The sequence below is a fragment of the Falco rusticolus genome, chromosome 5 (genome assembly GCF_015220075.1).
Source record: "Falco rusticolus isolate bFalRus1 chromosome 5, bFalRus1.pri, whole genome shotgun sequence".
Lineage (NCBI taxonomy): Eukaryota > Metazoa > Chordata > Aves > Falconiformes > Falconidae > Falco > Falco rusticolus.
In genome coordinates, this window is record NC_051191.1 from 89169528 (window position 1) to 89197376 (window position 27849).

The following is a 27849-nucleotide window of genomic DNA, read 5'->3' on the forward strand; positions in this document are numbered from 1 at the left end:
ACGTTTCAGCCTGTTGAATGAAATGATAGTTACAGATAAAGCACCAGTTATAAACAAAACGCTGGTCGCTGCATGCTCGCCGGGTGCTCCCGCTCCGCTGGGGCTAGGTGGTGCGGCACTCTCTGGCTCTACATGAGCTCCCTGCAGCTTCGGCATAGCACAGGGTGGATTCAGATGATTAAAAAATGCTTTTTGGGGGATGCCCAAGAAAGTGTTGTGGAGGGCACATTGTGGCATGCCTTGCTAACCCACCCCTGCCCTGCTCCTACCCACCTCTGGCTGGTTCAGCATCCCTCTGCGCCAGCAAGGGCTGCGCTGGCAGCTGTCCCCTCCGCTGGGACCACAGGAGACTTTCCACACTGGCACCCTGCCTGGGCTTCTGTCTCCAGCCCCAGCTGCAGGTTTGCCCTGCAGAGGTAGGGGACCCCCAGTCAACGCATTTCACCCAGGCCACAGCCCTGAGTGCTCGGACAGCTGTGAAAGAAAAAAAAAATGAAAGAAATGGGTTTCTGTTAGCAAAAGATGACCAAAAAAGAAAAAAATCGGGATTACCCTCTTGGGGTGTTTCCATTTTAGAAGCGAGGAGGGGCTATGGGAATATTGTTCCCCATAAGATTATTGAGTTTGGTGATTTGCCCTAGAAATTCAACAACCTTGGAAAACCGCAGAGGCGGTGGGGAAAAAACAAAGATGTCAGTGGTGAAGGGAGGCAGCAGTGAGGGCACACGCTGATACAGGATAACGGAGAGGGCAGTGCTACCGTGCATCGTTCAAAACATGGTTTGGGATTCCTCTGTCACTCGCCCTTTCAACAAAACCTTTCCCCAGAGGGGTTTTATGCACTGCGCATCAAGTCTCAGCATCCCAGACTTCTCCTGTAGGGGTAATGGTACGCTGAGATGCCTTCACAAATATCCCCCCCAAAGCAGGCACACTGGCTTTACTGTTCTTGGTATTTCTAAGATAAAAATTAAACAGAACATGTTAATTTAAACAAACCTCATTCCAGACTACATCATCCATACAAAGGCATACAGAAGGGCGCAGGCCCCAGAAACACAAGGCAGAAACAGAAAAGAAAAACCTTTTCAGATCCTTGCCTTTCCATTCAGCTCCGACCCGTCTCACCCACGACCGTGCAACTGAATGACATAAAACACAAAGACACCTCCAGGGATGTCACCTTTGGGACTCCATTTTCTCACTCAGAAATAAAAAATACAACCCTCCCCAAAAGTTTCCTGCATACATTCCACGGCCAGGTCCTTGCTTTGCCGGGGAGCAGCATCCCGGGCAGCCTGCAACGGCTTCTGTCTCCAGCCGGTGTGGTGCTGGTGGGAGGCTGCGCACCAGCAGCCGCGGGGATGGAGTCCTCTGCCCGCCCACCTGCTGCGGGCAAGAAGCCACGCGCGTTTCCGAGACATGGTGCTGCTCCGCGCTGCTGTGAAGCACCCAGCTCTCCAGGGAAAGCCCTCCGAGACCACGAACTTTGGGCTCTCGCAGGTCTTTCCGCTGCCGGCCCTGGGATGGGCAGCCGTGCTGGGTATCTGCGGGATGCAGGCAGCTGCCCGGAGTAGCCAGGACAAAACCATCGCCACCCCCCGAGCGCTGCCAGCCACCTCTCAGCCAAGCGCAGTCTGCAGTCACCGCTGACCAGGCTGGCGCGGACACTGCAAAGAACGGGGTGAGTTTATTGCTGTCCCCCAGATGCCAGAAGACACATCCCTGAGGGATGAGTGGCTCGAGCATCACAGAAAACACGCCGTGTTTCGGGGCTGGGAGGGCACTTGCCTTTCGGGCAGGGGTGCTCCCAGTCACACAAAGGTGGGTTTCAGATCTTCTTTGAAATTCACCACGGGCTGGGGCCCACCATGGTACTCTGTCCGGTGGCCCATGCAGCCGCTGGGCTCTGTGTCTGTGTCCGTGCTGCTGCTGCCCAGGGAGCTGCGCGGGCTCTGGAAGCAAACCTCACAGCAGGGCCGGTGGCAGCCGTGAAACATCTCCTCAGAGCTGCTGCTGCTGGAGTCAGAGTCCGGGTAATAGTACAGCGAGCGCAGGGAGGGCTCTGCGGGTCCCCTCAGGGTGCCCTGCCGCTGCTGGGCCCGTGGGATGGATGGCAAAGCACCCTGGCACTCCGGCCATCCTGGCCATCCCTCCGGCTGGAGGCAGACCTCCCCAGGGACGGCTGGAGGTGACGGTGCTGGTGGGTGAAGGAGCCCTCTGCCAGCCACGTCCCCTTCCCTCCCCAGGGAGATACGTGCCGGCTCCCCACGGCTCCAGCTGCCTGCCACCTCCACCCCACGGCTGGCACGGGGGGACATGTGTCCAGGGAAGCGGGTGGAGGTGGGGGGCAGCAGAATCTGCCGCCGACGCCTTGCCAGGTAGGGGCTGAGGGGCGTGTGGATGCCCAGGTAGCCCTCCTGGGCCCCCCATGCGCCTCCCTGCTCGCCTGGGGGGCCCTGGCTGTCACGCGGGGGTCTCCCAGGTAAGGGTGGGCTGTGGGTTTTGCCATCCAGGCTCAGCTCTTGTAAGATTTCCCGCAGCTTCTCGCTGCTGACGTAGCTGACTTTGGGGGATGGCTCCCAGGCCACCCCAGCTGAGATGTCCTGGCCCGGCCTCTGCTCTGGAGGCTGCCCCTGCCCCGCAGGCGTCCGGCATTCCTGGACATCTTTCAGGCCACGTTCGATGCCATCCCCCATGTCAAAAAGCAACACCCGAGAGCAAACAGCCTCCTGCCTCCCATCTTTCCGCAGGTCCTGAGCATCGCTGCAAAGAGGCGGTGTACCCAGCAAGCAGGGAGGCTGCCACCCATCCTGCTCCAGACCCGGGGGGCAGCTGTCCCCCGGCGCATCCCCATGCCACCCCGAGCTCCGGGTGCAGGCAGCCGGCGGCAGCGCACGGGGATCACAGCTGCTCTCCGCAGACATCAGCCTCATCAGCTTCTCCTTGGCGCTGCTCACTTGCTCCTGCAGGCTTTCGATCACGGCATTTTTCTGCATCAAACAAACAGGCCTGTCAAGCGCGGGGCGGGCGGAGGGTATGAAAACGCCGCCGATTTGGAAGCAAGTGCTGCCAGATAAATGAATCGCCCCTCTTTGCACTCTGCAAGAGCCACACTGGCAGCGCGTGTGACCCGACCTCCCCTGCAGCCCCAGACGCGCGTGTGGGAAGTGGGGTACCAGGGCAGGCAGCTCTCCCTGCTGGGGTGCTCCCACCCAGGCAGCGCAGGCGAGGGAGCAGGAGGTGGGGGGCTTTCCCGAGATGGAGCATCTCCCCTCTAAATTAACCATGTTTGAGTGGGCTGTGGGAACCAGGTTCTCCTGCTCTTCTCCCAACACGTTGGGTTTTTTTAAACCCTCCAGATTATGCCTAAATTTTGCCACCTTGGGGTGCAGTGATGTGGCAAAACAAAGCAGCAATTCCCCTCAGGAAGGAAGAAGCCGGAGGGGGAGTGCCAGTGCAGACGGGGGTGTAAGGAAGGGCTTCCCACCCTGCAAAGCCTCCAGCCCCCAAAAAGGGAAGGGGAGAAGCCGAGGGGGGCCAGCAGAGCCCCGTACCTCGGTGAGCAGCCGCTTCATGGAGTTTTTCTCCCCTATCAGCTGGTAGAGCTGCTCCTCGCTGTACACTGAGCGGCAGCTCCTGCTCGGGCTGGTGAAATATTTTGCCATGTGGCTCATGGTTTGGCTTTCTTCTTCAAAGGCTTTCCACTGCTTCAGCTGGGGAGTAGAAGAGGGCGTTATCCGGCGGCACGCACAGCCCTGCGAGGCGGGAGGCAGGCGCAGCTCCAGCGCCAAGGAGACAAAGGGACGGAGAAGGGGAGACAAAGGCAGGGTGTGACCGAGGAGCAGGGACGGGTGGCGTGGCGGAGAGATGGCGAGGGGCTGCAGTGTCACTTGGAGCCTCCCACCCATCTGAGCCCTACCCTGCCCCTGGATCCAGCTTTTAACACAGAGAGGGTGGGTGCCTGCCCGCGCTGCAAGCTCTAATGCCTGCAAAAGCCCCCTCCCCTCTTCTCTCCCCTCCCTGACGCTGTGACAGACAAAGGCAGTGTCACGCACGCCTCCTTATCCCCGAATCGCTGGTGACAAGCTGAAAACCAGCAACGCTTAGTATCCGTTTTCTCATCTAGTGTCTGCGCGGAAGCCTTGCGCAGCCCAGCTCCAGCTGCTTATTGATCTCAGATGAGCAATAGAAGAGCAAGCCCATTTGGAAAAACAAGCTGATGAATTAAAAGATCCAAGTTAAATGAAATGTTCGGGGTCCCCAGGCTGCCTCAGAAAAATGGCACAGGCAGAGTGCAAGTACAGCTCATCAGCTTTTCCGCCCTCGCTCCGAGAGACCTTGCGCTTGGCAGAGCATTGCCAGAAGGCTTGGTGCTTGTCAGAGGAGGTTTGGATCCTGCTCCCAAGGGCTGCTCATCGAGCAGGCTGGAAGCCCGCAGTTACACTGCATCCACTGAGGCAGGAGGGGACCTCTGGGAATCATCTGGTCCAACCACTCTGCCCAAGTGAGGTCAGCTGGAGCGGGCTGCCCAGGACCGTGTCCAGCTGGGCCTTGAATATCTCCAAGGATGGAGACTCCACAATATCTCTGGGCAGCCTGTTCCAGCACTTTGCAACTTTCACAGAAAAAAACCCTCACATTCTTTTTTCTGATGTTTAAATAGAATTGCCTGTGTTTCAGTTTGTGCCCATTGTCCTGGTCCTGTCAGAGGACACCACTAAGAAGAGCCCAGCTCCCCCTTCCCACCTCCACCCCCATCAGTATTTACAGACATCGATGAGGTCCCGCGAACCCTCTCCTGCACAGATGTGCTCTTTCTTCAGCTTCACCTCTTCCTCCCTTTCTCACCTCATTTCCTTGAGCCCACACATCCCTTCACACATCAAACTGAGTAAACAACTGTTTCCTCTCCCTGTAACAATGGGAGGATTTTTCCCACTAACGTCGTGGCCAGGCACACCAGGCTGCTGCTGGAGGACACGGGAAGCAGAAGAGCCTCGCCTCACCACAAAAGGCTTCCTCCAAACATCTCTGCATCCTCCTCCTCACTTGCAGCAAAGCCCAGCTTCCTCCTCCAACAGCACAGAGGAGGACAGCCTCCCCTGGGGACCACCAGCTGCCACGAGGCCATCTGGATGGCCAGAGCCCGGCTTCATCCCTCCTAGGGGCAGAAACCCTCAACGAGAGCAGGTGTGTGTGCTCTAAGGAGAGGACAACCGCACGAACGACCGGTCCCAGCACCCACAGGGAGGAGGATGAGGGCAGCAGCCGCCTCGCCTCCACGTGTGCCCTCTGGGTGGCTGCCACCCGTGGCACACTCTTCGCAGGAGGGCTTCTGCGCCCTGCAACGTCCCCTGCTGTCCTTGGAGGCACAGGGGACTCGCCTGGGGATGCACAGCCACCAAGGGCTTGGAGGATGAGCTGTGCAGGTGAGCCCAAACATTTGGGGAAAGAAGCAGGAAAAGAAGTGCTTTGTCCGCCACGGCTGCTGTTGTTAAACTCTGAAAATGTGCCCGTCTCCAGCCAGGTGGTGGGACAGGGGTGGCAGCGTACCTGCGGGACAAAGATGAAGCAGTTGATTGTGGTTGTACACACGAAGATGCCTCCAGAAGTGAAACCAAAGAGCAAGTTGTGCCAAGCGCGGAAGAAACGGTGAACTAAGCAGACAGTGCCGGCAGCCAGGAAAACGAGGTTGACCCCGACGATGAGCGTCAAGGACTGGTTGACTGGTGGGGAGCTGACGTTGTCGGTCAGACCAGCCAGGTAGGTCCCATACAGCAGGAGGATGCTCTGGAAGCAGAAAAAAGAGGTTTCCAGAGTGTGGAAAATTACAGCCTGATGGTGTCAACCCCCACCTCGTACCGAGCCCGGTGAGCTCAGATACACTCAGCACAATCCTAATTAATGCTCTTTGATCTATAATGCAGACCTTCAGCGTGCGGTGGTGACGCTGCAGCGAACGCCCGGCATGCTGCTGCTGCGGGTCACAAGTGGGGCTGGGGAGGGAGGGCAGGAGCGGAGGTGCTGGCTGGCCCTGGGGGTCCCAAGCGAGGGGCATGGGGGGCTGAGGGCCAGGTCGGCAGGCAATGCCACAGAGCAGGGCACAGCCGGGAGAGGCAGTAAAGAAGGGAAACCCTCCCCTTGGGCAGCACGGAGCAGCAAAGGTGGACAGAGGAGAGACGGAGGTCCCTGCGGAGACGTGGTGGTGGGGTGCCGTCAAGGAGCAACGATGCACCTCAGAAGGAGATTCAGAAGGAAAAAGCAAGGCAGAAGAAGTGGATGTTCAGACTGGCAGGAAGAGGATGTATTTGGTGCATCTTTAAATGGAAATGCAGGAAAATACTGGGTGCAATCCTTCTCCCTTCCCTTCACCATTTCGTGCCTGGCTGGCAGTGGTGAAGGTGGCTGCAGAAGTGCTCCGTACACAGAGGCCCTCGCTCTGCCGGAGCACGTCGGTTGCTGCAGAGCAGGCTCCCTCACCGTGCTGCCCCTCAAGCATCTCATGTGAGCATCTTTCCCACGTGCTCAGGACTAAACTACCTGGCAGGCCAAATCCCCCCTCCCCCAGGGAACACTGGCAGGAAACACCATGTATTTATATATACTGTGTTTATACATATACTGTATTTATATGCGTCTGCAGCACAGTGCACGGTCTGCCTTCAGGATCATTTGGAAATACCATCAAACAAAATCCCTGCCCCTGCAAGGACGCAGAACACATGGGACATGACTCCTACATTACTCCCGTGCTACCCAGTAAACGCAACCGTTGGCCTTTTACTGAAGGACATTAAATTGTTATTTGGGCATCAAGAAGCACTTTGTGACCTGAGATGCAGATGTTATGCAGAGCCTTCTGGACCCCTCTGGGCTGTGGGTGCTTGATGGCCATGACAGCCATTGCCAGGGTTAGGGTCTGGAGGGACACTTACAGGCAAGGGAGATTCATACCCACCGTCTTTGGTGGTATGTCTCTCTTTGGTGAGACTCACAACTTCAGAGCACCAGGAATTCTCAAGGTGGGTTGGAACAGTGAGACCGGCCTCACTGGGAACAAGGCTGATGCCTTACCCTGCTTCGTAGGATCCACACTGGATCGTAACCACATTCACCACAGGGCACCTCCAAAGACATGGCCCAAAGGCAAGCCAGCACCTGATCGCTGAGCAAGAGACCAGCACCCAAGTCCCATTGGAAATTCATATAGCCTGTCTGGGATGCAGACAACAGCACTGCCATCCGCTAAACTGGGACTCTCAGCAAGCACAGGACTACGCTTCTGTTTGTTTGTTTCAATCTTGAGCAGAGGGCTTTGCTCCTAATTCCAGGCATGTCCTTGGCAAGTCATTTCTGTTCATCGCTCTGTGCCAGTACAAGCAGGGTAATACACTGAGTGGCTTCACAACGGGCTGAGCACATTAATGCCATGGAAGCTAAGAAGGGCTACGTACATGCAGAGATAGAGCCTACTCTCACATTAGCGTAAATCCAGATTAACTCCAGAGAAACCACTAAAGAAATAACTCCATGACTCCACGCAGGTAGACAGGATCAGGGTCAGGTTCAACATGACGCTAACAGAGGGACCTGGGACTCGCAGTGGGGGTGGTTTACTCCAAAAAGCAGTTTGTAGGAGCTGTAGGCAAAAGCATTACCCGTCTAAACCCTACCACAAACCACAGACAAAATCAGAGGTGGGAGACGCAGCACTGAACGTCCGCAATCCCTAGCACCAAATGACTTTTAAGGACAGACTAATGTCTTCAAAATGAAGTGTAGGGGGGAGACAGGCTTCGCCTTGTCATGGGGTCTCCTTCTGCTCTTTTTCCTATGGTTTTGGGTAGATGGTCAATGAGTACCGTGTTACAGCGAGTCAGAAAGGAGCTGCCTGTACTGCAGGCAGAGATGGAGCCATTCCCAAAGAAAATCTGTGATCTCACAAGCTTCATCAACATCACCTTTCTGAAACGCATCCAGCCTCTGCCAACCCAGAGACACATGAAACCACAGATAATTACAGCAATAATTACACCTACATAGTTACATCAGTATAACTAACTCTTCTGGAATAAGAACGGCCATGTGCAAAGCCACACCAGTGAAAGTGTACCTCAGTGGTATAATTAAGCTGATACACATCCTGTAAAGTTAGGCACCAAGCACTTGTCATCAGCACCTCCTTGATTTGGAGTCAGAGGGCTCGGTGGCTGAGCCACGTAGCACATCGCTGCGGGGGATGGTCATCTGAGGCTTTAAGGAAAAAGCGTGCTTTAGAAAACAGCAAGGCAACAGTTTTAAGAAGGGAGACAGATGAGGGGTGGGGGTTGCAGGGAGAGAACTAGAGCGGCAGCATGTGCACGATGTACGTAAAAGAGATGTTAAGGCAGGGGGAAAGTGGTTAATGGGGCTGCTACAAGGGAATGGAAGAAAACATCAAGATGGGAAGGACTGGAGATGGGAGAGCTTCTGAGATGAACAGGAGTCGCTGGAACCTGCAGTAGGCACGTAGCTTGGGAGGGCAGCGGAACTACAAATGCTGCTGCACACTTTAGGCTGTGGGACCAGGAGGAGGCGAGATACAAGGCAGGAATCAATAGAGAGGTTACGTACCTTAAACCCCAAAATGAGAACGAGCCAAAGGTCGGAATAAAGAGACGCGCAGGACTGCACCCGGCTCACTGAGCACGTCATGCCCCTCTCTGTCGCCTAGGAGGCAAGGGGAAGGCAGAAATGAGGGCTGGCACCCGGCGCAGAGCGATGGGCAGGCAGGCGTAGGCATCTGTGCCTGTCTCCTCAAAATTCCTAAAAGGAAAGGCCAAAGCTGGCGCTGCCAGGGGCAGGGGGTTAAAGCCAGGAAGACTCTGGCGCTCTGCTGCCAGCAGGGCTGGCTGAACCTTTCTCTAAAGCACCTGCAGATGCCCTGAACCCCTCCTGTGCCACCCAGGTGACCTGCACAGACCTGGAGACATTGCAGCGGGCCCTCATCTCTGCAACAGATCAGACATAAACCCAACACAGAGTGCCCAGAAGACTTTCTGGCTTGTTTTTCTTTCTTTCTTTCTTTCTTCTTTTTTTTTTCCTAAACAGCACCTCCAAATGCCCGACCATCCACCAACTTTGTCCACAGAGATCAGACAGGACATGGCGCCACCCTCCACCACCCCTCCTCATCCCTTTACCCGCAGCGAGACGCTGAGGCTTCGGAAGCACTGGACTGGATCAGAGAATACCCACGTCAAGAGCAACATCGCGTCCGCCAGCACCAGCGCTGCCACCATTGCCAGCAGCTGGAGGTCTTTGATAATCTGCAAACACACAAGCAGAAAGCGTCACCATGGGGGGCAAACAGACACTGACAATCTCCATCCCCTTGGGTCTGTTTCTGGTTCTTTCTTCCGAGGGACGTGTGCAATCTAACAGTTCCCCAAGAGCAGAGCCCAGTGGCTCACCTACATCCGAGTCAGCCACAGGGTCTCTGTCTCCAGCTCCCAAACTCTTAGATACCTAATCAGGCCGGGTATAAACCCTCCCTGATGGTGTGGCTAGCTGCTATGACAAAAACCAGCTCTTCCAAAACAAGAGTATCGGTCCTTATGCCCATATCACAAGCAGAGAGAAAAAGGCTGGGGGAAAAAAGGTGGAGGATTATCATTTTGCAGGTAACACAGACCCTGGTGCCTCAGGAACAGGAGTCCTCGTTGGTACCCAGTTCCCCTGCAAACCTTCTCACCTCACCTTTCATCATCCGAAACCTACTTTTTTTTTGCCACTGGTAAGTGGCTACTGCAAGATGCAAGTGCGCCGTTACATGCACAGTCATATAGGTGGCTCCCATTTCCCTCCCAGCTGCCGTATCCCCTTCCTCCAGTGCTGCACAGGACCACCCAGCACTCTGTCCCTCCCTTCAAGAGGAGGTGAGATGCACCTGGGGGTGGCCCTACATCAGATGCCTTTGAGGATACCTGGTTTGTTTTCATCCTGCAAAAATAATCAGCCCAGACCCGGACACAAACACCAGTGCATAGCGTAATGAAGGCACGTGGCTGATGTAAAACAGAACCAGACCTTCCGTGGTGATGGGGTGGGACTCCACCGGGGGACAGGCAGCCTGGCAGGGCACCCATTTGCCTGCAGAGTGGAAAAGCTCCTGCCTCATTGTGCAGGAATAAAAGAGGAGCCCATGCCCAGCTAGGTGTGAAACCAGACCTGTGACTGCGGCACCCATCCTTGTCACACGCTGGTTTCATTTGATACCCTGCACTGGTTTGGGACTTGCCGGTGTTCGCCCCCCTTGGGCTGTTTGCCCCCCACCCCGGGTGCTGTGTACTCACCACCCGTTTGTCCGGCACCCGCTGGGTGAACACCTTGTAGAGCCGCCAGCTTTTCCCCAGGATGGGGCCAAACACCAGGGAGGTCCCCACGCACAGCAGGCAGAGCCGCACCTGCCGGGGGGCACAGTGAGGGGGCTGAAGGGGACCCCGTGGGGCTGCTGGGGACACCCCGCACCCTCCCACCCAGGGATGCAACAGAGAGAGGTGGGATGTGCCTACCGGCTTCTGGAGGGTCATATCGGATACTAGAAAGCTGACCACAGGGTGAAGTAAATCAAAAGGTGCGTATTCCTCGGTGGGCACCTGCTGCCTGGCTTTCCCCCCGCACCCCGAGAAGCTCTCATCAGAGGAACAGGCAGGGAGAGCCAGGCAGCTGGCGAGCGGCAGGGGCACGGAGGGTCCCAGCATCAATAAACCACTGGCAGGCACCTCCGTTAATTATCCTCAGGCCAGCAGCTGAGCAGGAGGTGGGGTACGGGGGTCCCTCCCACATCCCACCCTCCCACCTGGGTGCACACCCAGCCCCCTGTCCGGCAGGGTGCCTGCCCCAGGTCAGGACACAGGGGCTCATCACACAGCTCAGCGTTTTGACGACGACCTCCTTAGCAGCCAAAAAACTCACCCGCAACCTCGCGGCACCCGTGCAGAGAATCCCACCTCCCTTCGGGCCCCCCTCTCCCTATTGCACTCCCAGAGCCCAGCAGGCTGCCTGCCGGGGGAGCTGCCCTCCCTGCTGGGGACCTGCCTGGCATCCCCCAGCGCCGCTGTGGTTTGCAAAGGCTGCTCAGGCGGAAAGCATCTGGTTGTGTTTTGTGTCTGTGGAAACCACAGCCCGGCCGAATGCGCCCAGCAGCGAGGTGGTGACAAGCTGCAGCTCAGAGAGGGCACGTACAAACATGCGTGTGCGTGTGTGAAGGCATCTGTCCCAGCAAACCTCCCGCTCACCTGAATAAGCTTTTCCACCGAGTCTCCAGATGGCAGGCTCTGCTCCTGAATCCCAAAGAGGTAAGCGCTAGTGTAAGTCAAGCCGCTGCCCAGCAGGGTCACAACATTCAGATTGGGGCTGGACATCTTCACGATCCTCCAGGAAACAAAGCAGGGAAGGCAGTGACAGTTACTGAGCGCCATGACCCGGCAGCACAGCGGCAAGGTCCCCTTACAGGGAGGATGATGGCCATGAGGGATGCTCACACACTGCCCTCACAGCTCCTCCAAAAGCTCAGCCATTGCTCCGTGGGTATAGCGAGTCCCCTCCACAGTGCGCACCCCATCCCCTACCCTCCATTGCCGGAGAGCTTCACTATCCATAAAGCATTTGTTCTGCCCTACCCTGGCACTCCTGTGGGACAGCAAGATCCCCTCTCCCCAAAACGATGGGTACCAGGCCTGCCCCATGGCACCTCTACCCCCTGCGTGGGAGCTGCAGCACAGAAAAGCATCCTTGAGGCAGCTTCAGCCAACACCTTTATGGACAAGACGGTGGGAAGGGACGGGCTTTCTGCAGCAAAGCAGCCAGGGTCACCGCAGCCAGGTCTCTCTGCTACCGGTGCCCGTGCCAGGCACACGAAGCTGTGCGGTGGTGCCAGCACGTGCCGCAGCCACGCGCCCCCGCAGCGGCACAGAGCTGGGGCAGCAATGCCCCCGGCCGCACAGCTGGCATGCAGCACAGCACCCAGCTCAGCCCCCCAGGTCCAAGGCCAACATCTTCCTCCACTGTCTTCTGCTGTAAAGGGGTAGAAGTGGAAAACCTCACCAAGGCAGCCAGAGGCGACTGTCCCAGCTTTGGGTACAGCAGCTACAAACACCTTCAGGAAAAGGCTCTTCCCACTGCTCCTGCCTTTGAGGAGACACCCCCACCCTCAGCACAGTCTCAACTTCAGGAAGCTGCCAACAACGTTCAGGTTACAGCTTCCCTCTGTAATTTCACCCCATCACTCATAATCCTGTAACTGTACTCAGGGAGGGGAGAATCGACCCGCCGATCTCTCCCGACCTCTCACCCTTCTCCAGCAAGCCCATCAAGCAAAAGCTGTAGCTCCTGCAGTGCCCCCGCATAGCTCTGTCCCTTCAATCTGCTGCAAAGTCATTGCATTTCTCTACCCTTGAGCTCCTTCCTGGCTTGCTGCCTCGCAGACGCAGAACCTGGGATTCAACCTGGCTCTCTCCCTCCCTGCCTTCCTCGCCATGCCTCAGCCCCTGCAGAAAGGTAGTCATCAGCTCGCCCCCTCCGCTGCCCTCTGAACGAGGTCTCCTTTGCCCTCCCAGGTTCTGCAGGCAGACCGATATCTATGTGCTGTAGTGCAAATAAGTAACACATATTCATTACAGCTTGCTCCGAGAATGCCTTCAGGGACCTAAATAAGTCGGTAATCGATGAAGGTGACCACCAAACTTTGCTACAGTAAACGGAGTACTTGAGACCAGGCTGCAGGTCGTGCAGCTTCTGCAGCGCAGCAGGCACAGGGCTCGCTGGGAACCCTTCCAGGCAGCACCCTCCTGCTGCACGGTGGCTCTAAGAACCATTAAGTTTCTCAACACAACCAGAGCACTAAAAGAGCAGCAGCCCGGGCTGCACGCAGCTGCACATCTCTGTGCAAAACAACAGCACACGGAGCACAGAGGCTTTGCCGGGTAAAGCCTGGGAAGGGGATGTATCTCTGGGTGGGGAAGCAGCTGAGAGACCACGGGACCGATGAAGCTGGGCAGCAGGTGGCAAAGGGCCAGGTGAGGCAGCCAGAATTGCTGAGGAAGGCAAAGAGCTGGCTGAGACAGTTTGAGCTACGAGGAATCGATGAGGCTTCTGCTTGATTTATGCCGCATTCAGGGGAGCTGGACCTTTTACATCCTTTGTGCAGACTAAACAGCACCAAGGGAAGCCGGCACATCACCGCCAGCTTCTCTCACCCATGGAGATCGTGTTCACCACCAACACCGACAACCACCAAGATCAAGAACGGTTAGCAATACCTTAAAATGGCAAGTGGCCCAACAGCAGGAAGGATCTGTGTGCACTGTGGAGAGCATGACGGCTTGGCTCTTGGAGGTATGCTGCTCAGAGTGATGCTCTCAAGACTGGAGTGGAAACCAGGTCTCTTTCTGCTCACTCCTGTTTATGGTTTTATTAAATAGCACCTTTGGGATAAGACTATGCACTGCTGCCTGTGCCATGCCGGAGGGCATCCCGTGCGCTGTCTTGTCCACAGCTCCCAGCCTTGGGGAGGGAGGGAGCGGTCCAAGCAGAACTGTCTCCACCAGCGATCAATACTGGGTGTGATGGAGAAAGCTGCAACATCCCTGGCATTGCCCTTGCTTGCCCCATGCTGCTCATGCAGGCTCGTACCCCCCTGGCCCTCAGTTGGCCATCAGCTCAGAGCCTGGTCCTGGAGGAGCCCGACCCCGCTGCTCCAGCTCGGGCAGCTCTCACGGCAGAGGAGGGAAGCCCGTACCTGTTTTTCCTGAAGCGAATTGTGAAGACAAGAAAGAAGAGCGCTAGCAGGACTCCTCCGGTCAGGAACGTCCACACAACTCCCAGGAGAGCAACAGAGAAGGACGGATAGCTCTTCCCACTGCGCTCAGAAGATGTCTGCGGGAGGCAAAAGGGGTGAGGAAGAAGAGGGCACTGCTGGGGCTCCCAGCGAAGGGGGTCCCTACTCGGGCACCATCACTCCCATGGGTGCTCCGGCTCACATCTCCCAAACCCTCCTCATGAGAAACGCTCCGGCACCAGACCAAGCGTAGCGAGGGACACACACTGCCACTTGCTGAGCACACAGGAGGGGGCAGCCCAGGAGCCCTCTTCTTATGGCCAAGTAGCCAAATACATAAGGAACCCACACAAGTGACTCAAACTCCAGGCAGCCCTGGTTGTGGGAGAGGGGAAAACGGGTGACAGTTCCCCACTGTCCTCGAGAAAGAAACCTCTGGAGGTATCTCACGGTACCCCAGCTTGTAGCACGTGTCTTTGGCAGGCCGGGTAGGGCATCCTTGGCTCCCACCCTTGCCCTCCATGCAGCAGATAACCAGCCAGCCGGCTGACGTGGCCGGGAGCCAGCGGCAGAGCCGCCAGCCAGCACAGAAAACACAGAGCAGGGAGTGGGACGGCGTTTTTCGGATGCGTTAGGCAGTGACACATCCAGCTGGGCTCCACCCGTCTCCCAGCTGGCTGGAAACTAACCTGGTCCTAGGGAGACATCAGCTGAGAAGTGGCTTTTGAGGGACACTCCCAAAGCGGGTATGATGGAGGCACCTCTCCCCTTGCACACAAGCGACCTTATGGTTTTAAACCTCTGTTTAAAAATATTTTCTGCTATCTCCCTGTTAGCATAGGATGGATAAAATGATCCTACTTGAAACAAGAAACCTGTTTCCGCTGTGGATCTAAAACACCCCAGCACGTTTAACAGGGTGTGCATGCGTGGGTTTGTTCACATGTACTATGTGTGCATGTTACCGACTTTTTTTTTTTTTCCTCTTTAAAAAAAGCATTAGTTTTACTTAACTGCTAGCGCATCCCCTTAAGGGGAAGGACAGGGACTGAGCTGGGCTCATACACCTCACTAACTTCTCTGGTGCCAAGTCCTTTCTCAGGTGTTCCAGTTCACCTGCATGGAATATCTACAGCAGAAGAGGATTTTTTCTGACAGCTGTCATTGCCCCCAACTTCCAATTCTTCCTCCAGGGTCTGAGCTGTTCCTGCTTCCAGCCTGGCTAGAAGGGAACCTGCAGGGAGAAGGCAGGCAGCGCTTTGGAGCCGATGCCTTGTCTCCCTCTCCCCCAGCTGGGCTCCCTCTCCTCTGGGCCGGCAAGAACAAGGCACAGCTTGGAGAGTTACAGCCAACGTGTAATTCTTAAAACAAAAATATGTCACTGCCACGCCAGCACAGCTGATCCGCGGGCTCCTGGCAGCTCACATGCGGGTGCCACGCTGCTCGCAGGGCTGCTGGGTCGGGCAAAGCCCTGGCTGGGGGAGGCAGCCAGCGAGCCGGCACTGCTGCTGCGTTCCGCTGGGATCCTCCGCTGGGATCCTCCGCTGGGATCCAGCTGCGCCCACAGCCCAGCCCCACTTCACAGCAGCATGGAGGGATCCCTGGGGAGATATTCATCTCCCTCCTGCAAACTGCTCCCCTCCCTCCTCTTCCCTCTCCTCATCCCCTGGGGGGTCTTTTGGCTCTCTAGGAAATGGAGACCGCAGCGGAGAGTGGAGATGGGCGGCCAGGTCAGTCCCCCTCCCCTTACACCACGACTCACTGTGCGAGCCCCCATCCTTTGGCACAGGGCAGGGACACCGTCCCACCTGCCTGGTGGGGCTGCTGGGGCCAGCCCGAGGCTGTAACGCCGCCCTAGTTCTGTGTCCTGCCTGGTCGAGCCCCAGGGAAACACCCGGCTTTTGCCAGCACGGTGAGCAGGGCGCGCTCAGCACCCCGGGGCTCCCCCACACCACTCGCAGCTGCACCCACCAGCAGCACCGCTCCGCCCCAGGTTGCTGCTGCACCCTCCTCCCATCACCCAGGGATCAGTAACACCCCCCCAGCCTCCCCCTTTCCTTCCCCAACGCCCTCGCCCCAACCCCGACCGCTGTTTCCCTGGGTGTTGATGCTACGTGAAGTTGATGGAGCGCTTCGTTTGCTGCTGAGAGGAGTAAATCCTGGCCCTAGCAGGAGGAATATTAATTGTGAGGCAGCTGCCAGAGCCAGAGAAGCCAAGCAGCTTACGGTCTTCTAATTAAAGGCCCGTGGTCGTGCAGGACGTGGCGCGGAGCGGAGCGGGCCAGGTCTCGCTGGTCCATCCAGCAGTGTCACACAGAGCCAACTGCACCTCAGCGCATCCCGGTGTCATTTCTACTGGCTCAATGCAGGGGGGAGGATGGGGGGAGCGGTACCTTTTATTACAGATGAAAACTTTTAATTAAATCCTGCTCTATTCATATTTGAAAAGCACTTTGAAGTTCCAGGGAATGGGAAAGGTCAAGGGCAGAGGAGGCCATCCCAGGCCACTCCTAAGCGGCTGTCACGCCAGTCGACACACGGGAGGGCTGTCGTGGTTCCTCACCTTCTGGCTAACTGCTGGGTGTCATCTAGACAGGGCTTGTCTTGGAGGCCATCCCAGGAGGTGACAGCACGTTGCCTGCGGCTGGACCGGGATTGCTCAGCAGCTGTGCCCCCCTCTCCACCCCTCCACCCAAACGCACTTCTACAGAGCAAACCTCAAGCCCCAGCGCGCCCGCCCGCTCCGTACGTACCACGGTGACAGTGCAGAGCTCCTGCAGCACCTGCTGCTGCTGCTCCTGGCTGCCAAAACTGGAGCTGCCATCGCAGAGCTCAGAGCAGTTGAATCCCGGCTCCATAGCACATCCTCAGCCGTCATCCAGCCGTACCTGCGCCCCTGCCAGAAGGATGAGGGTTGGCTTTCTCCAGCAAGAAGTACCCTTTGGCATACACCGTTACCCCCTCCCCCCATCAGCAGGGAGTAGGGAAGGGGTCCGGCAGCCCGCGTCTGAGCTTACCCAAACTGATGCGGTGCACATCCAGAGCCAGGACGGGGAGCACCCACCTCCAGCACCCTCAGGGTATCCCCTGCAGCGAGGCGGCTCAGCGCAGGGTGCAGGTCCCTGCGGAGTACGGTGGCATCCCCAGCCCTCCTACGCCACCCTGCAAACCAACACATGCCGGGGTCACAGCAGCCCCCGGCCCCTACACCGCAGCTGCAGAGCTGAAACCAGGTGCTGCGTGGGTCCGAGCCGGAGCACAGCACCCCGGCACCCTGAGCTCGCCGCGGCTTTCCTCCTCCAGCGCATCTTCCTGCACCAGTGCAATTTCAGGGTGTACCTGGTCCCCTCCCGGTGCCAGCAGCCACTGCCAGTTTCCTGGCACATTCCCTTCTCCCAGCAAAAAACCAGCAAGCGAAGGCAACAACAAACAGCAGCAAGTCTTGCCATCACCTAATGGGACCTACACGCAGGCCTGGGCGAGCAGGGGAGGAAGGCACTTGAATTACACACGTACCCAAGTGTTTTGGCTGACTCGGCCCCAGCGGCAGCCTGGCTAGCTGAGGAGCGGGCTGTTTATTAAAGATTTAAAAGCCTGGCACCGCCGTGCTCCCCGTCCCTCCCGGCGCTCCAGCTGCCAGGTATTGTCCCCGCCTGCTGCTCCCACTCCTCTCGCACCACCTTTGCCTCTGTTCCCTCTCTCGTTTCTCTTTTTGGTGGGGATTTTAATAAGCCTCATTACCATTTTAGACATGAGGTCATACTTATCCTCAAGCATCCTTACTCAATTACCATTGTCACCAGTTTTAATTAGCTTCCAGCGCACGACCATAAGCAAGCCTCCCGTCGTTAGCAGCTGGGGAGGAAGCGCAATAGCTCACTCCCTATTTGCTCCTAACAACAGGTGGGAGGAAAAAAATTATCCCTGTCGTGCTCCTTGGAGCTGCTGCCCAGCTGAGCATCCCCTGCGCTCACCACCCTGTGCCTGGCTGGTGCTCCATCCTTCCCTGCCGCTACTCCTGACGCTTCAATCCCCTCTTCTCACAAGTCCTTTCTTTGGAAAAATTCCTGTAATTACATGAGCAAAGAATAAGTAAATTAAAACAAAGCATGGTCACCAGGATCTGGTCTGAAACTTGCTGTTCTTCACGGGGGGGGGTAATCAGGATTCAAATGCCAGAAAAGCTGCAGGCATCGTTCTCAGCTCATGTCAACTGATTTTCAGCTTTAGAGAAGTCGCTTACAAGTCCCAGCCCAAAACCATCAGGGTCAGCGGGCTGCTCATCCACAGTTAGCAAAGCCACTTCTGAAGCAACAACTACAACTGTCCTGCTGGCAGGACGCCGCCGTACCCGGGGTCTGGACACCATCCTGCGCCAGGACTGCCCCAGCACGCCATCAGCCCCTGCGTCCTACAAACACAGCAGCACCCGTTAGCCAGATTCAGGATTTTACGCGTGACAAAGGTATTTTTGAAGAGTGCTGGTGCGAGCCAGCTCCATCAAGCCTCCCTCTCTGTCTCTAGCTTGTAGCAAAATGCGGTGGTGTTTCCCCCACCGCAGGACCACCCTCTGGAGCCCTTCATCGCTTAGGCTGAGCCATCGGGCACAGGGTGCAGCTGCAGGAGGCATGCAGCTGCTGCAGCAAACGCCAGATATTGCAGCAACCGTAGGGCAGCGGGGAGGAGGAGACCGGCTCCGGGTGAACAGTTCAGGGATAACACCGGTAAATGAGACGGTGCATGGAGTTGCCGCGTGCGGTCCCCGGGGGTGGGGGTAGGAGGGAGGCACTGAACCTCTGATGTCAAGAAGACCTGCAGGTGAGTGCTGCCCAGCCTCCCAAAGGGCTCCACTCCTCCCCACGCCCCCTGCTGTGTTTAAGGACAAAGGGGGGTCTCCCTATACCCCCTGTAACCTCCTGCCATGGCAGAGGGGGGGGGCCCCACCTACCAGGTGGACCACTACCAAGGCTGGCACGAGGCCAGCAGGCACATCCCTCCCATGGCTCGCGAATGGGAGATGTTTCCACAAGGAGCATCAGTACAGCCCGCTGTCCCTGCAGGATGTCACCCCTCGGCAGAGGGCAGGAGCCCCCCGGGGTCTCCCCAGCCCCCACCCCACTACTCTGCAAACGGCTCCCATGCAAAATTAATAACAAGCTGAGGCCAATTAGAGCTCATTAGTATGCAACAAAACAAGCTCCAGTGTGGTTGTCGCCGAAAGGCAACAGGCATTTCCAGCCCAGCTCCTTCCTCTTGTGAGAGCTGGTAGGAACGCCATGGCCTGGAGAGCATCCGAGGGGGACCAGTGCTGCGGGGGTCACTGCCCTGAAGGGTGAGGCTGGCCAGCGGCTGGAGGGACAGACAGCAACACAGGTAAGAAAACACATCTTTCAAATGTGAGGGTCTCCTGAGGGCAGAGACTTGTGGGGTCTGGCAGGAGGTGGTTTCTGTTGGGTTTTTTTCAAGGCCAAAATGCCCAGCAGTTCTGGCGGATCACTCCTGGAGCAGAATCACAGAAGGTTGGGGTTGGAAGGGACTTTCAAGGATCACCTAGCCTAACACCCCTGCCCTGGGCAGGGACACCTTCCACTAGAGCAGGTTGCTCCAAGCCCCGTCCAACCTGGCCTTGAGCACTGCCAGGGATGGGGCACCCACAGCTGCTCTGGGCAGCCTGTGCCAGCACCTCACCACCCTCACAGTAAAGAATGTCTTCCTTATGTCCAGTGCATGTCTACCCTTCTTCAGTTTAAAACTGTTGCCTCTTCTGTCACTCCAGGCCTTGGGAAAAAGCCTTTCTCCATATTTCTTACAAGCCCCCTTTACGTATTGAAAGACCACAATAAGGTCTCCCCGGAGCCTTCCCTTCCCCAGGCTGAACAACCCCAGCTCTCCCAGCCTGCCTGCACAGCAGAGGGGCTCCTGCCCCTGGTCACCTTCATGGCCTCCTCTGGACCTGCTCCAACAGCTCCATCTCTCTCCTGTGCTGAGGACCCCACAGCTGGAGGCGGCGCTGCAGGGGGGGTCTCACCAAAGCGGAGCAGAGGGGCAGAGCCCCCTCCCTTGCCCCACTGGCCACGCAGCCCAGGGCACAGTTGGCTCTCTGGGCTGGGAGTGCACGTTGCCGGCTCACATCCAGTTTTTCATCCACTGGTCTCCCCAAGACCTTCGGCACAGGGCTGCTCTCCATCCCTTCATCACCAACGAGGAGTTAGCTCTCATTTTCTGTTTGTCACTCCAGAAACACTAGGCTCCAGTTTGGGTGATTACAGAAGAAAATTCAGCTCCCAGAAAGAGGAAGGGACAGGCTGAGGGCATTCACGGCTCCTTGTGCTCCCGTCAGCCTGAACATCACAGAGGGAAAAGGGAAGCTGGAGAGTGATGCGACCGTCAGTGGAATTTACTGTCATTTGATTTTCAAACAACAGACACGAGGGACCACCACGAGAGCGGCTCCGACAGCCCGCACACCCCGTGGAAGCAGTCACAGTGTCAGGTGAAGCAAAGCCCTTGCTCAGCCCCTCGGCTCTGTTCGCCTCGCTCCCCTCCCCTCGCTGCCCTCCGGCCAGGGCACAGCACCTGGGTGTTTGGCCATGGCTGAGCACCGGTGTGTGCCAGGATGTGACCCCATGAGCCTGAAGTTGATAGGAAACAAGTGACCAGACCACATGAAAAATATTAGCACCATCATCGTCTAAACTAAAAACAGACGTGCTGACTGTTAAATATAATAAGCAATTTGTGGTCATTGCATCTGTTGGTCTTCAGGGCTGGAAAATCTGTTTCTTTAGGTCCTTCAAGACCCAAGACTACAATGCTGAGAAACTGTAAATTAACACAGAAATATCCCTCAAAAAAAGATGATGTTGTCGAAATGTACATCTTGACTCTTTCAAAGTTTCTTCTTCCCTTCAAAACCCTTCTTTTGAAAAAGCAGAGGGAAAAAAAAAAAACCAACCAAAAACCAAACCTTAAAGAAGCTGAAAAATTGATGCAGCACCTATGGGCCCAGAGCAGGCAGAATGAACATTTCACCCCAACCGCTTCCTTTTGATCTAGCATTGAAAAAGAGACTTCTTCCCAAAGAACAAGGTGATGTCACGGCTTGGTGAATCAAAAGCTGGAAAAGTGAAGACGTCAAAGTGCAGATGACAGAACAACCGCACTCAGAAATGTGCCAGTTCTCATGAGCCCTGCAATCCTGCCCGGTCCAATCGGCCCCAGCAGAGAGATGGTACATGTACACCGCCGCAAGAGAAGAGCAGAACACATCTGGAGAAGCACATCTGTTGGCAAAAACCTCTTGAGCAGACGGCTGTGTGTCCAGCTGTGACCTGCGGCTTTGCTGCGTGCCAGAGAACACCAGCCCGGTGGGCAAGAAGCGATGTGCAGAGCGCAGAGCCACTCCTGCGTCCTCGGGGCAGCAGCACAACGATCTTGGCTCACCCATGGTGGGTCTGGGCTGCTGCTACCACTGCTGGTGGGAGATGGAGGTCTGCTGGTGGGGACCAGCCCCGGTGAGCCAAGACGCTGGGCCACACGCTGCAAATGGCAAGTCATCCGGATAACTGTTCCAGCGAGATGAACAACGTGAGATGGGGCTTTGCAATTCAAAAAATGCTGGCACTTCTGAGGCACGCTCCTGTTCTTCCCTTCTGCTCTTCTTGTCCAACAAGATCCCTTCTTGTTTGACCTGAGAAACCTGCAATATCGCCAACCCCACGGCAATCAAAAGAAAAGCTGGTTGCTAGACTTACTGCAACACCCCCCCGCAACGGAGCCAGGTAAAACTCATGAGTTAAAATGCACAGCGTATCTGAAACTTAGCGTTAATTTATATTTAAAACTTCAGCATCTAAGTTTTCACACTTTCCCTTGCAAACACAGAAGGAAAAAGAAAAAACCCAAGAATCTCTGCTTATCACTTAATCCTAAAACCTGGGTTACAAAGCCTCAGTCCCTGGGAAGCCTGGGGAGTTGTCACCCTCCTTCCCAGGGACCGCGCCGTGCTCCTGCTCCATCCTGCTCTTGCCCCTGGGATTTCCAGGGCCACCTCCAGGCCTCTGGGGTATCTTCATCCCTGGCAGACAGACAGCTAGCTCACTGCACAGCCACGCACTGGGTCACGTCACAGAGCCCACACGGGGAGATCTGCCCACCCAGGCAGTGTCCCCAGCTGTGGTCCCGCTCTGGGACCCACGCCAGGAGCTGCATGCAAGGGCAGGAGATGCAGGACGAAGTGCTTCTGCCTCCTGATGCACAGGGAGCTCACCAGGTGATGCTGAAACCTGGAATTTCATGTTGACTGAAGCTAACTGCAATTTGGAAGCTTCCTACTCATTTTGGATAGTGTCTCCCAAGATCACGAAGGTGACAGTTTCTCAACACCACCCTCACCGGTTGCCTAGCACTGCGTGTCTGCCCGCTGTAGGTCCCTCAGCTCGGGAGGATGGCACCAGGCCGGTGCATGTAGCTTTTTTTTACTTTTTTAAATGCAGGTTAAATACCTGCCATCTCTTTTCCATTCTGTGGTTTATGTTTGAATTTAAAGAAATCTTCATGCAAAACAAGTCATGACTTTTTTTGAACCACCACACAGTCCTGCAAGGAGCCGACTCACGCATCTCCCACTGGGGAGCTGATAAGGCTTTTAACGCTCTGATGTTAATTGCTATACAATGATAGGCGCATGAGAAATAGAGACGGAATAGACTGGAGATGCTCTAAGGAAGGAAAATTGGAAGGGGATACCGAGAGACCAGGGGAGCATGCCACGGGTGAGACCAACATGGCCAGAGCTGATGGGGAGGTGACCAACTCCGTGCCACCCAGAGACCCCAGCCCTCCCATGTGTCTGGCGGTAGCAGCTGCTGAGCAGCACGTGGATGGAATGAGTGGAACCCCCCAGGTTTCTGCCTCCCCGAAGCAGCCTGGAGCCCAGGGGCTGGGACCCCACTGCCCGTCATGCCGAGCTCACCCCCCTGCACCGGGCGGCTCGGCAGCGCTCCCCGCACAGTGCCCAGCCGCTGCGGCAGAGAGCCAGAAACCCCTCGGAAAGCTCCTTCCAGTGGATTGAAACGACACATCGGTACCCCCAGGTGGAAGCCCACCTTTCTGCAGTGAACCAGCGAGGCAGTGGGATCTCTGCCACAAGACAGCAGCCTTACCTCTCGGGGCTAAGGCGGGCACAGTTCCCCCGGTGAAGACGGGGCAGGGGACGTGTCCCAAGCACAGCTCGGAGAAGATGCGGTGCAGCTCCTCAGCCTTCCCACGCCCAAACCTCTGCCCTCGTGCAGAACGCCCCAGCAGCTGCGCTGCATGAACAATGAGGCCAAGCAGAGGTTTTTCACCACTTTGGGCAAAACCTTGGGTTTTCATTATTTCTTAATGACTTCCCCAATCATTTAATTTAAGAATGGGAGACCACAGGCGTAGGTGCTGTTCTGTCTCCATGGGGCAAGCTCCCCATTTGTCCCCAAGCCCTGGGCCAGCAGGGTCTAGTCCCAAGCACCAGGTGTGTGGCAGATGACCTGGAAGCGGAGCGGCAGGGGCTGCCCCTCCAGAAACACGCGGCCATTTCCATGCTGAACCACAGGTTCATCACAAAGAGGCAGAAACAGGGTCTGGCTTGCAGGGCCAAACCGCATGGCCACCATGCCCCTGTGCCCACAGAAACACGGCTGCTTCCCAGAGCACACCCAAGAAGAAGAAATGTTGGAGGTGTGCAAAAATCCTCAAGCATCTGCTTCACAGTTTGCCATCCCTGGATCCCTGGTAGCTGCTGCAGGGTAAGCAGCGAGCCCTGTCTGCGGGGCTGGTCAGTCCCGGATCACTGCCAAGGATCACTCCTGCATCCCTGCCCTGGGGAGGTTGTCACAGAACTAGGATGCTGCTGTTGCAGCTGTGTGACACACTTGCCCACCAGGATGCTGATTCAAGGCACTGTCACAGTGTCCTGGTGCAGCACTATGAGGTCTCAGTGCTCAGAGCCCAGGGTCCCTGCCCATCCATGTTGCCTACGTTGCCTGTGTGGTCCTCTCCTGCTTCCATCCATCCATCCACCCACCCACGGACATGACCTCCCTCAAAAACCTGCCTTTTCCCAGGCCATTTCCAGAAAATACCGCTACTTTCTGCTCTGTGCATGTGCCCCAATACGCTGCTCTGAGGCACGGCTGAGCCCTGAGCATGGCTCCAGCATCCCTCACACCCATCAACTCCTTCGGGGCGTTTGCACCGGCCTGACGAACTGCAGCGCACTCAACAGCTTTACGGGCAGGTGTAGCCTGCAATTTTTTCCCTCTTAACTGCACCATCTTTAGAGAGCCCCCATGAATAAGAGGTAAAAAAGCCTGATGATTTAGTATTTTGATTTACAAGAGAGATCTCCTTTGTGGTTGAGGTGTGTATGACTGAGTTGAAAAGCAGAGGCTCGCCCCCACTGAAGCTGTTTGCTGCGGAGCCATCAAACGCAGAGGAGGAAGAGGCCGCAGAGGGAATATTTTCATAAAGTTACACTTCAGATTTTGCCTGTGCCGTCCAGAGCTCCCCCTTGCCAAAGCTGGCAGAAAGCTGCAGCTGCTCCTTCATGCAATCAGACACCGGCCCCTGACAGCCCTGGCACCAGCGCTCCCGCTTTCCCAGGCAGGGCTGGGAGGGCCGGGCTGCAAAGCTGGACGACCGCAAGCATGGGGACAGCTGCTAGCCCTAACAAGGTCAGCGCCTTTTTCCTTTTCTTTTTTTTTTTTCTTTTAAATCTGGCAGGATTTTGGAAATCAAGTGACACATTGTGCCCCTGAAAGAGGTGCCGGAATGGAGCGCCGCATTGCTCTTTCGCCTTGCTCCTGCTGACAGAGCAGCAGGGAATACCTCCCCCAGGAGACAGATCTGACACCAGGCTCCGAAAGCCGGAGTCCACGGCTCACCCAGCTCCCCTCCCCTGGGCACCGCAGCTGCCAAACTGCGCCCATCCATCCCCTGCTCCGGCTTCTTCCTTCGCTGGGCGAAGCAACCACCCCATCAAGGGACAAGGCCGTACCAAGGCTGGCACGGGGTCTGCCAGCCAGGGCTCCCTGCAGACCGGCGTTTGCTCAGGGCTTGTGCAGCTCCAGAACTGGAGCTAACGGCGCAAGCACAGGGGTCTGCAACCAGAGAGGCGAACACGATGCCCCGGCACCAGCTGGGTGAGGCAACGTGGCAGATACATCCAGGATGCGTCAGAACCGCCAGCTGCAACCCAACGCTGGCAGCTCCCAGTTACCAGGGATCTGGTTTCCCTGCCCCTCTCGGGCTGCAGAGCACCTGGGGGGCAGCAGAAAATGCAGGTCTGGGGGAGGGCTCCGTGAGCCGCCCTCCCCAAGATGTGCCCGAGCATCTGGGGGTTGCTGGGTGACGCTCACCCCGGTCGTGGAGGAGCAGCAAGAGCAGTGGGCCCTGGAGCGCGTCCCGGGGGTCTCACCCCCAGCAAGCAGGGGCAGGACCGTGGCTCCAGCACCGAAGGGGTGCGTGGGCCCCTCTCTCTCCCTCCCTCCCCAGCAGGTGGTTGCACTGCGGGGTTGGTTGCAACCTTTCTTCTCCCCAGACTGGACTCCACAGCAGATGCAGCTTGCCCAGCAGTAAGTGTTGTGAGAGCAAACCACCCGGCGCCGCAGCTTCGCACCCCTTTCCCACTGCAAGGCGCACCGGGACAAGTCCACCACCAGTTTTGCGCTGGGGGGTGGGCTCTGGGCACCCCCACGCCAGTGAAAGGCAAACCGGCAGCACTTCACCCCCAAACTGTGACCCCAGCCTGCCCGCCACCGCCGCCGCACGGGGCTGCCGGGGGGCGGGACGGTATTTTTTTTAGGGCGCTGGCACAAGTCCACCACCACCTCAAGCTCGGGGGTGGGCTCCGGCCACCGCCGAGCCAGCAAACGGCAAACCGGGAGTGCTCCATGCCCACCCCGCGCCCCCAGCCCCGCCCCCCCCGCCACCACCGCTGGGGGGGTTTGGGGTGCTGTCTTCTCCAGACCCCCAGGGCACCGGCACAAGCCCACTGCAAGTTGTGGGGTGGGTTCCGGGCACCACCGAGCCAGAAAAAGTCGCTCCGGGAGCGCTCCACGCCGACCCCGCGCCCCCAGCCCCGGCCCCGCCACCGCCGCAGCGCGGGGAGCCCCGGTGCCCCCCCGGCGCCCGCCCGCCCAGCCCCCGGCCGCCGCTGCGCCCCCGCCGCGCCTCCCTGGGGGCGGCACGGGGGGCAAAACACCCCAAACCCCGAGCACCGGGGCGGAAAACCAGCCCAGAGGGGGGCACAGCCACCGCCGCCCCCGCCGCGCCCACGGCCCCCCCCGCCTCTCCCCACCCCAGCGGAGCCCCCGACCCACCTGCGGCGCTGGCTGCAAGCGGCGCGGGCGGCTGCCCCCCTGCCGGGCCGGGAGCAGCCCCCGCCGCCGGGGGACGCGGAGCTCCGCGCTGGCGGCCGCCCCCGCAGCGCCCGGCTCGGCTCGGCTCGGCCCCGGCGGGCGGCGGGGAGGGGCCGGCGCGGCCGCGCTCCTCCCGCCCGGGCGGCTCCGGCGGGGCCCGGCTGCTCCCACCGGCCGCCGAGTCCTGTGCGCTGGGGGGGGAACGCGGCGGGCGTGGGGCCCCCACCGCCAGAGCCGGTGCGCACAGCAGCAGCACCCCGTCCCCAAAACACCCTCACGTACAGCAGCAGCAGCACCCCCTCCCCAAAACACCCTCACGTACAGCAGCAGCAGCACCCCCTCCCCAAAACACCCTCACGTACAGCAGCAGCAGCACCCCCTCCCCAAAACACGCCCACGTACAGCAGCAGCAGCACCCCCTCCCCAAAACACGCCCACGTACAGCAGCACCCCCTCCCCAACAGCCCCCCCAGTGCCTGCTTCACACAGCAGCAGCAGCACCCCCTCCAAAAAAACACCCTCCCCCGTACAGCAGCAGCACCCCCTCCCTAAAACACACCCACCCCACCCCCGATAGCACCTGCTCCATACAACAGCAGCAGCACCCCCTCCCAAAAACACCCCCCCAACAGTGCTTGCTTCATGCAGCAGCAGCATCACCCCCTCCCAAAAACACACACAGCACCACCCCCGAGCCGGGGTGTACAGGGACCCCAGAGGCACAGCCCACCACCCCTCCATCCCCACCTGACCTGCTGCTGACACCGCGTCCCGTTAGCCCCCCGGCACGTCCCGCTGCCCCCCGGCTGTGCCCATCTCCTGCCCCGCTGCTGCAGGTGGGGACACGGCCCAGCTGGTAATAAACCCTCTCGCTGGGGCGCTGCCGGCAGCTGAGGCAGCACAAAAACCCCACGTCTGCGGCAAAACCGGCCGGAGAAGGTGAGTAAACGTGAGGGCGGCTAGCCTTGCGCTCCATGACCTGCTTGTGCAGCCCCATGGCTAGTGGTAGCCAATGTGACTACTGCAATAGGTATGTCAGCATGAGCAACGCTCAGCGTGATGTGGACAGACCCACCACCTCTCTCAGCATCCCCATGCCCCCCATTTCCCCCTCCTGCCGCCCACAGCCCCGACACCCTCGTTAACTTCTTCCTCTCTCCCCACATGACAACCCCTCACTTTTCCTGGATTTTCTTCCCCGCTCTGAAAGCCAAAAGCTCTACAAGTTTCTCTCCTGTCCTGCAGCACTGTGCCCGGCGCTGCTGGGAAGGGTTGTTTGCCGAGTGCCGTAAGGCCGTGCAGGTGTTCTCTCTTTACACGCTCCTGTTTACCTCATTACCTGACTCCGCCAGGCCTCGGCATGACCAGTGCTCATTTTTCCCTCCTGCCCATTCCCAAACCCGCAGAGCTGAGCACCAGGTGCAGTCTTGGTCCGGACGGGAGCGGAGAGGTTTGCACAGCCCCGTTAGGCACGCTGTGCTGTGCCGCCCTGAATGCACCGACCCATTACTTCCCCAGCCCAGTAAGAGCATCCCATTTGCAGCCACTGATCCCGGCGGCAGCAACTCCCACACCTTTTTACTGGGTTTGACTGGTGTCCTGGATGGGAAAGTGGGGAAGCTGCGGTAG

General features: G+C 57.8%; 1 protein-coding gene across 1 annotated transcript; it reads right to left on the reverse strand.

Annotated features, from left to right (window-relative positions):
- Positions 1-984: 984 nt before the first annotated feature.
- Positions 985-26281, reverse strand: GPR156 (G protein-coupled receptor 156). The gene is made up of 11 exons (XM_037390397.1): positions 26182-26281; positions 16840-16984; positions 16576-16718; positions 13784-13920; positions 11283-11418; positions 10338-10448; positions 9186-9311; positions 8617-8712; positions 5557-5793; positions 3558-3716; positions 985-2993 (listed from the first exon to the last, which is right to left on the reverse strand). Exons 3-11 carry the CDS (start codon positions 16678-16680, stop codon positions 1815-1817), a joined length of 2286 nt encoding a protein of 761 aa, XP_037246294.1. The 5' UTR covers positions 16681-16718; positions 16840-16984; positions 26182-26281; the 3' UTR covers positions 985-1814.
- Positions 26282-27849: the final 1568 nt, after the last annotated feature.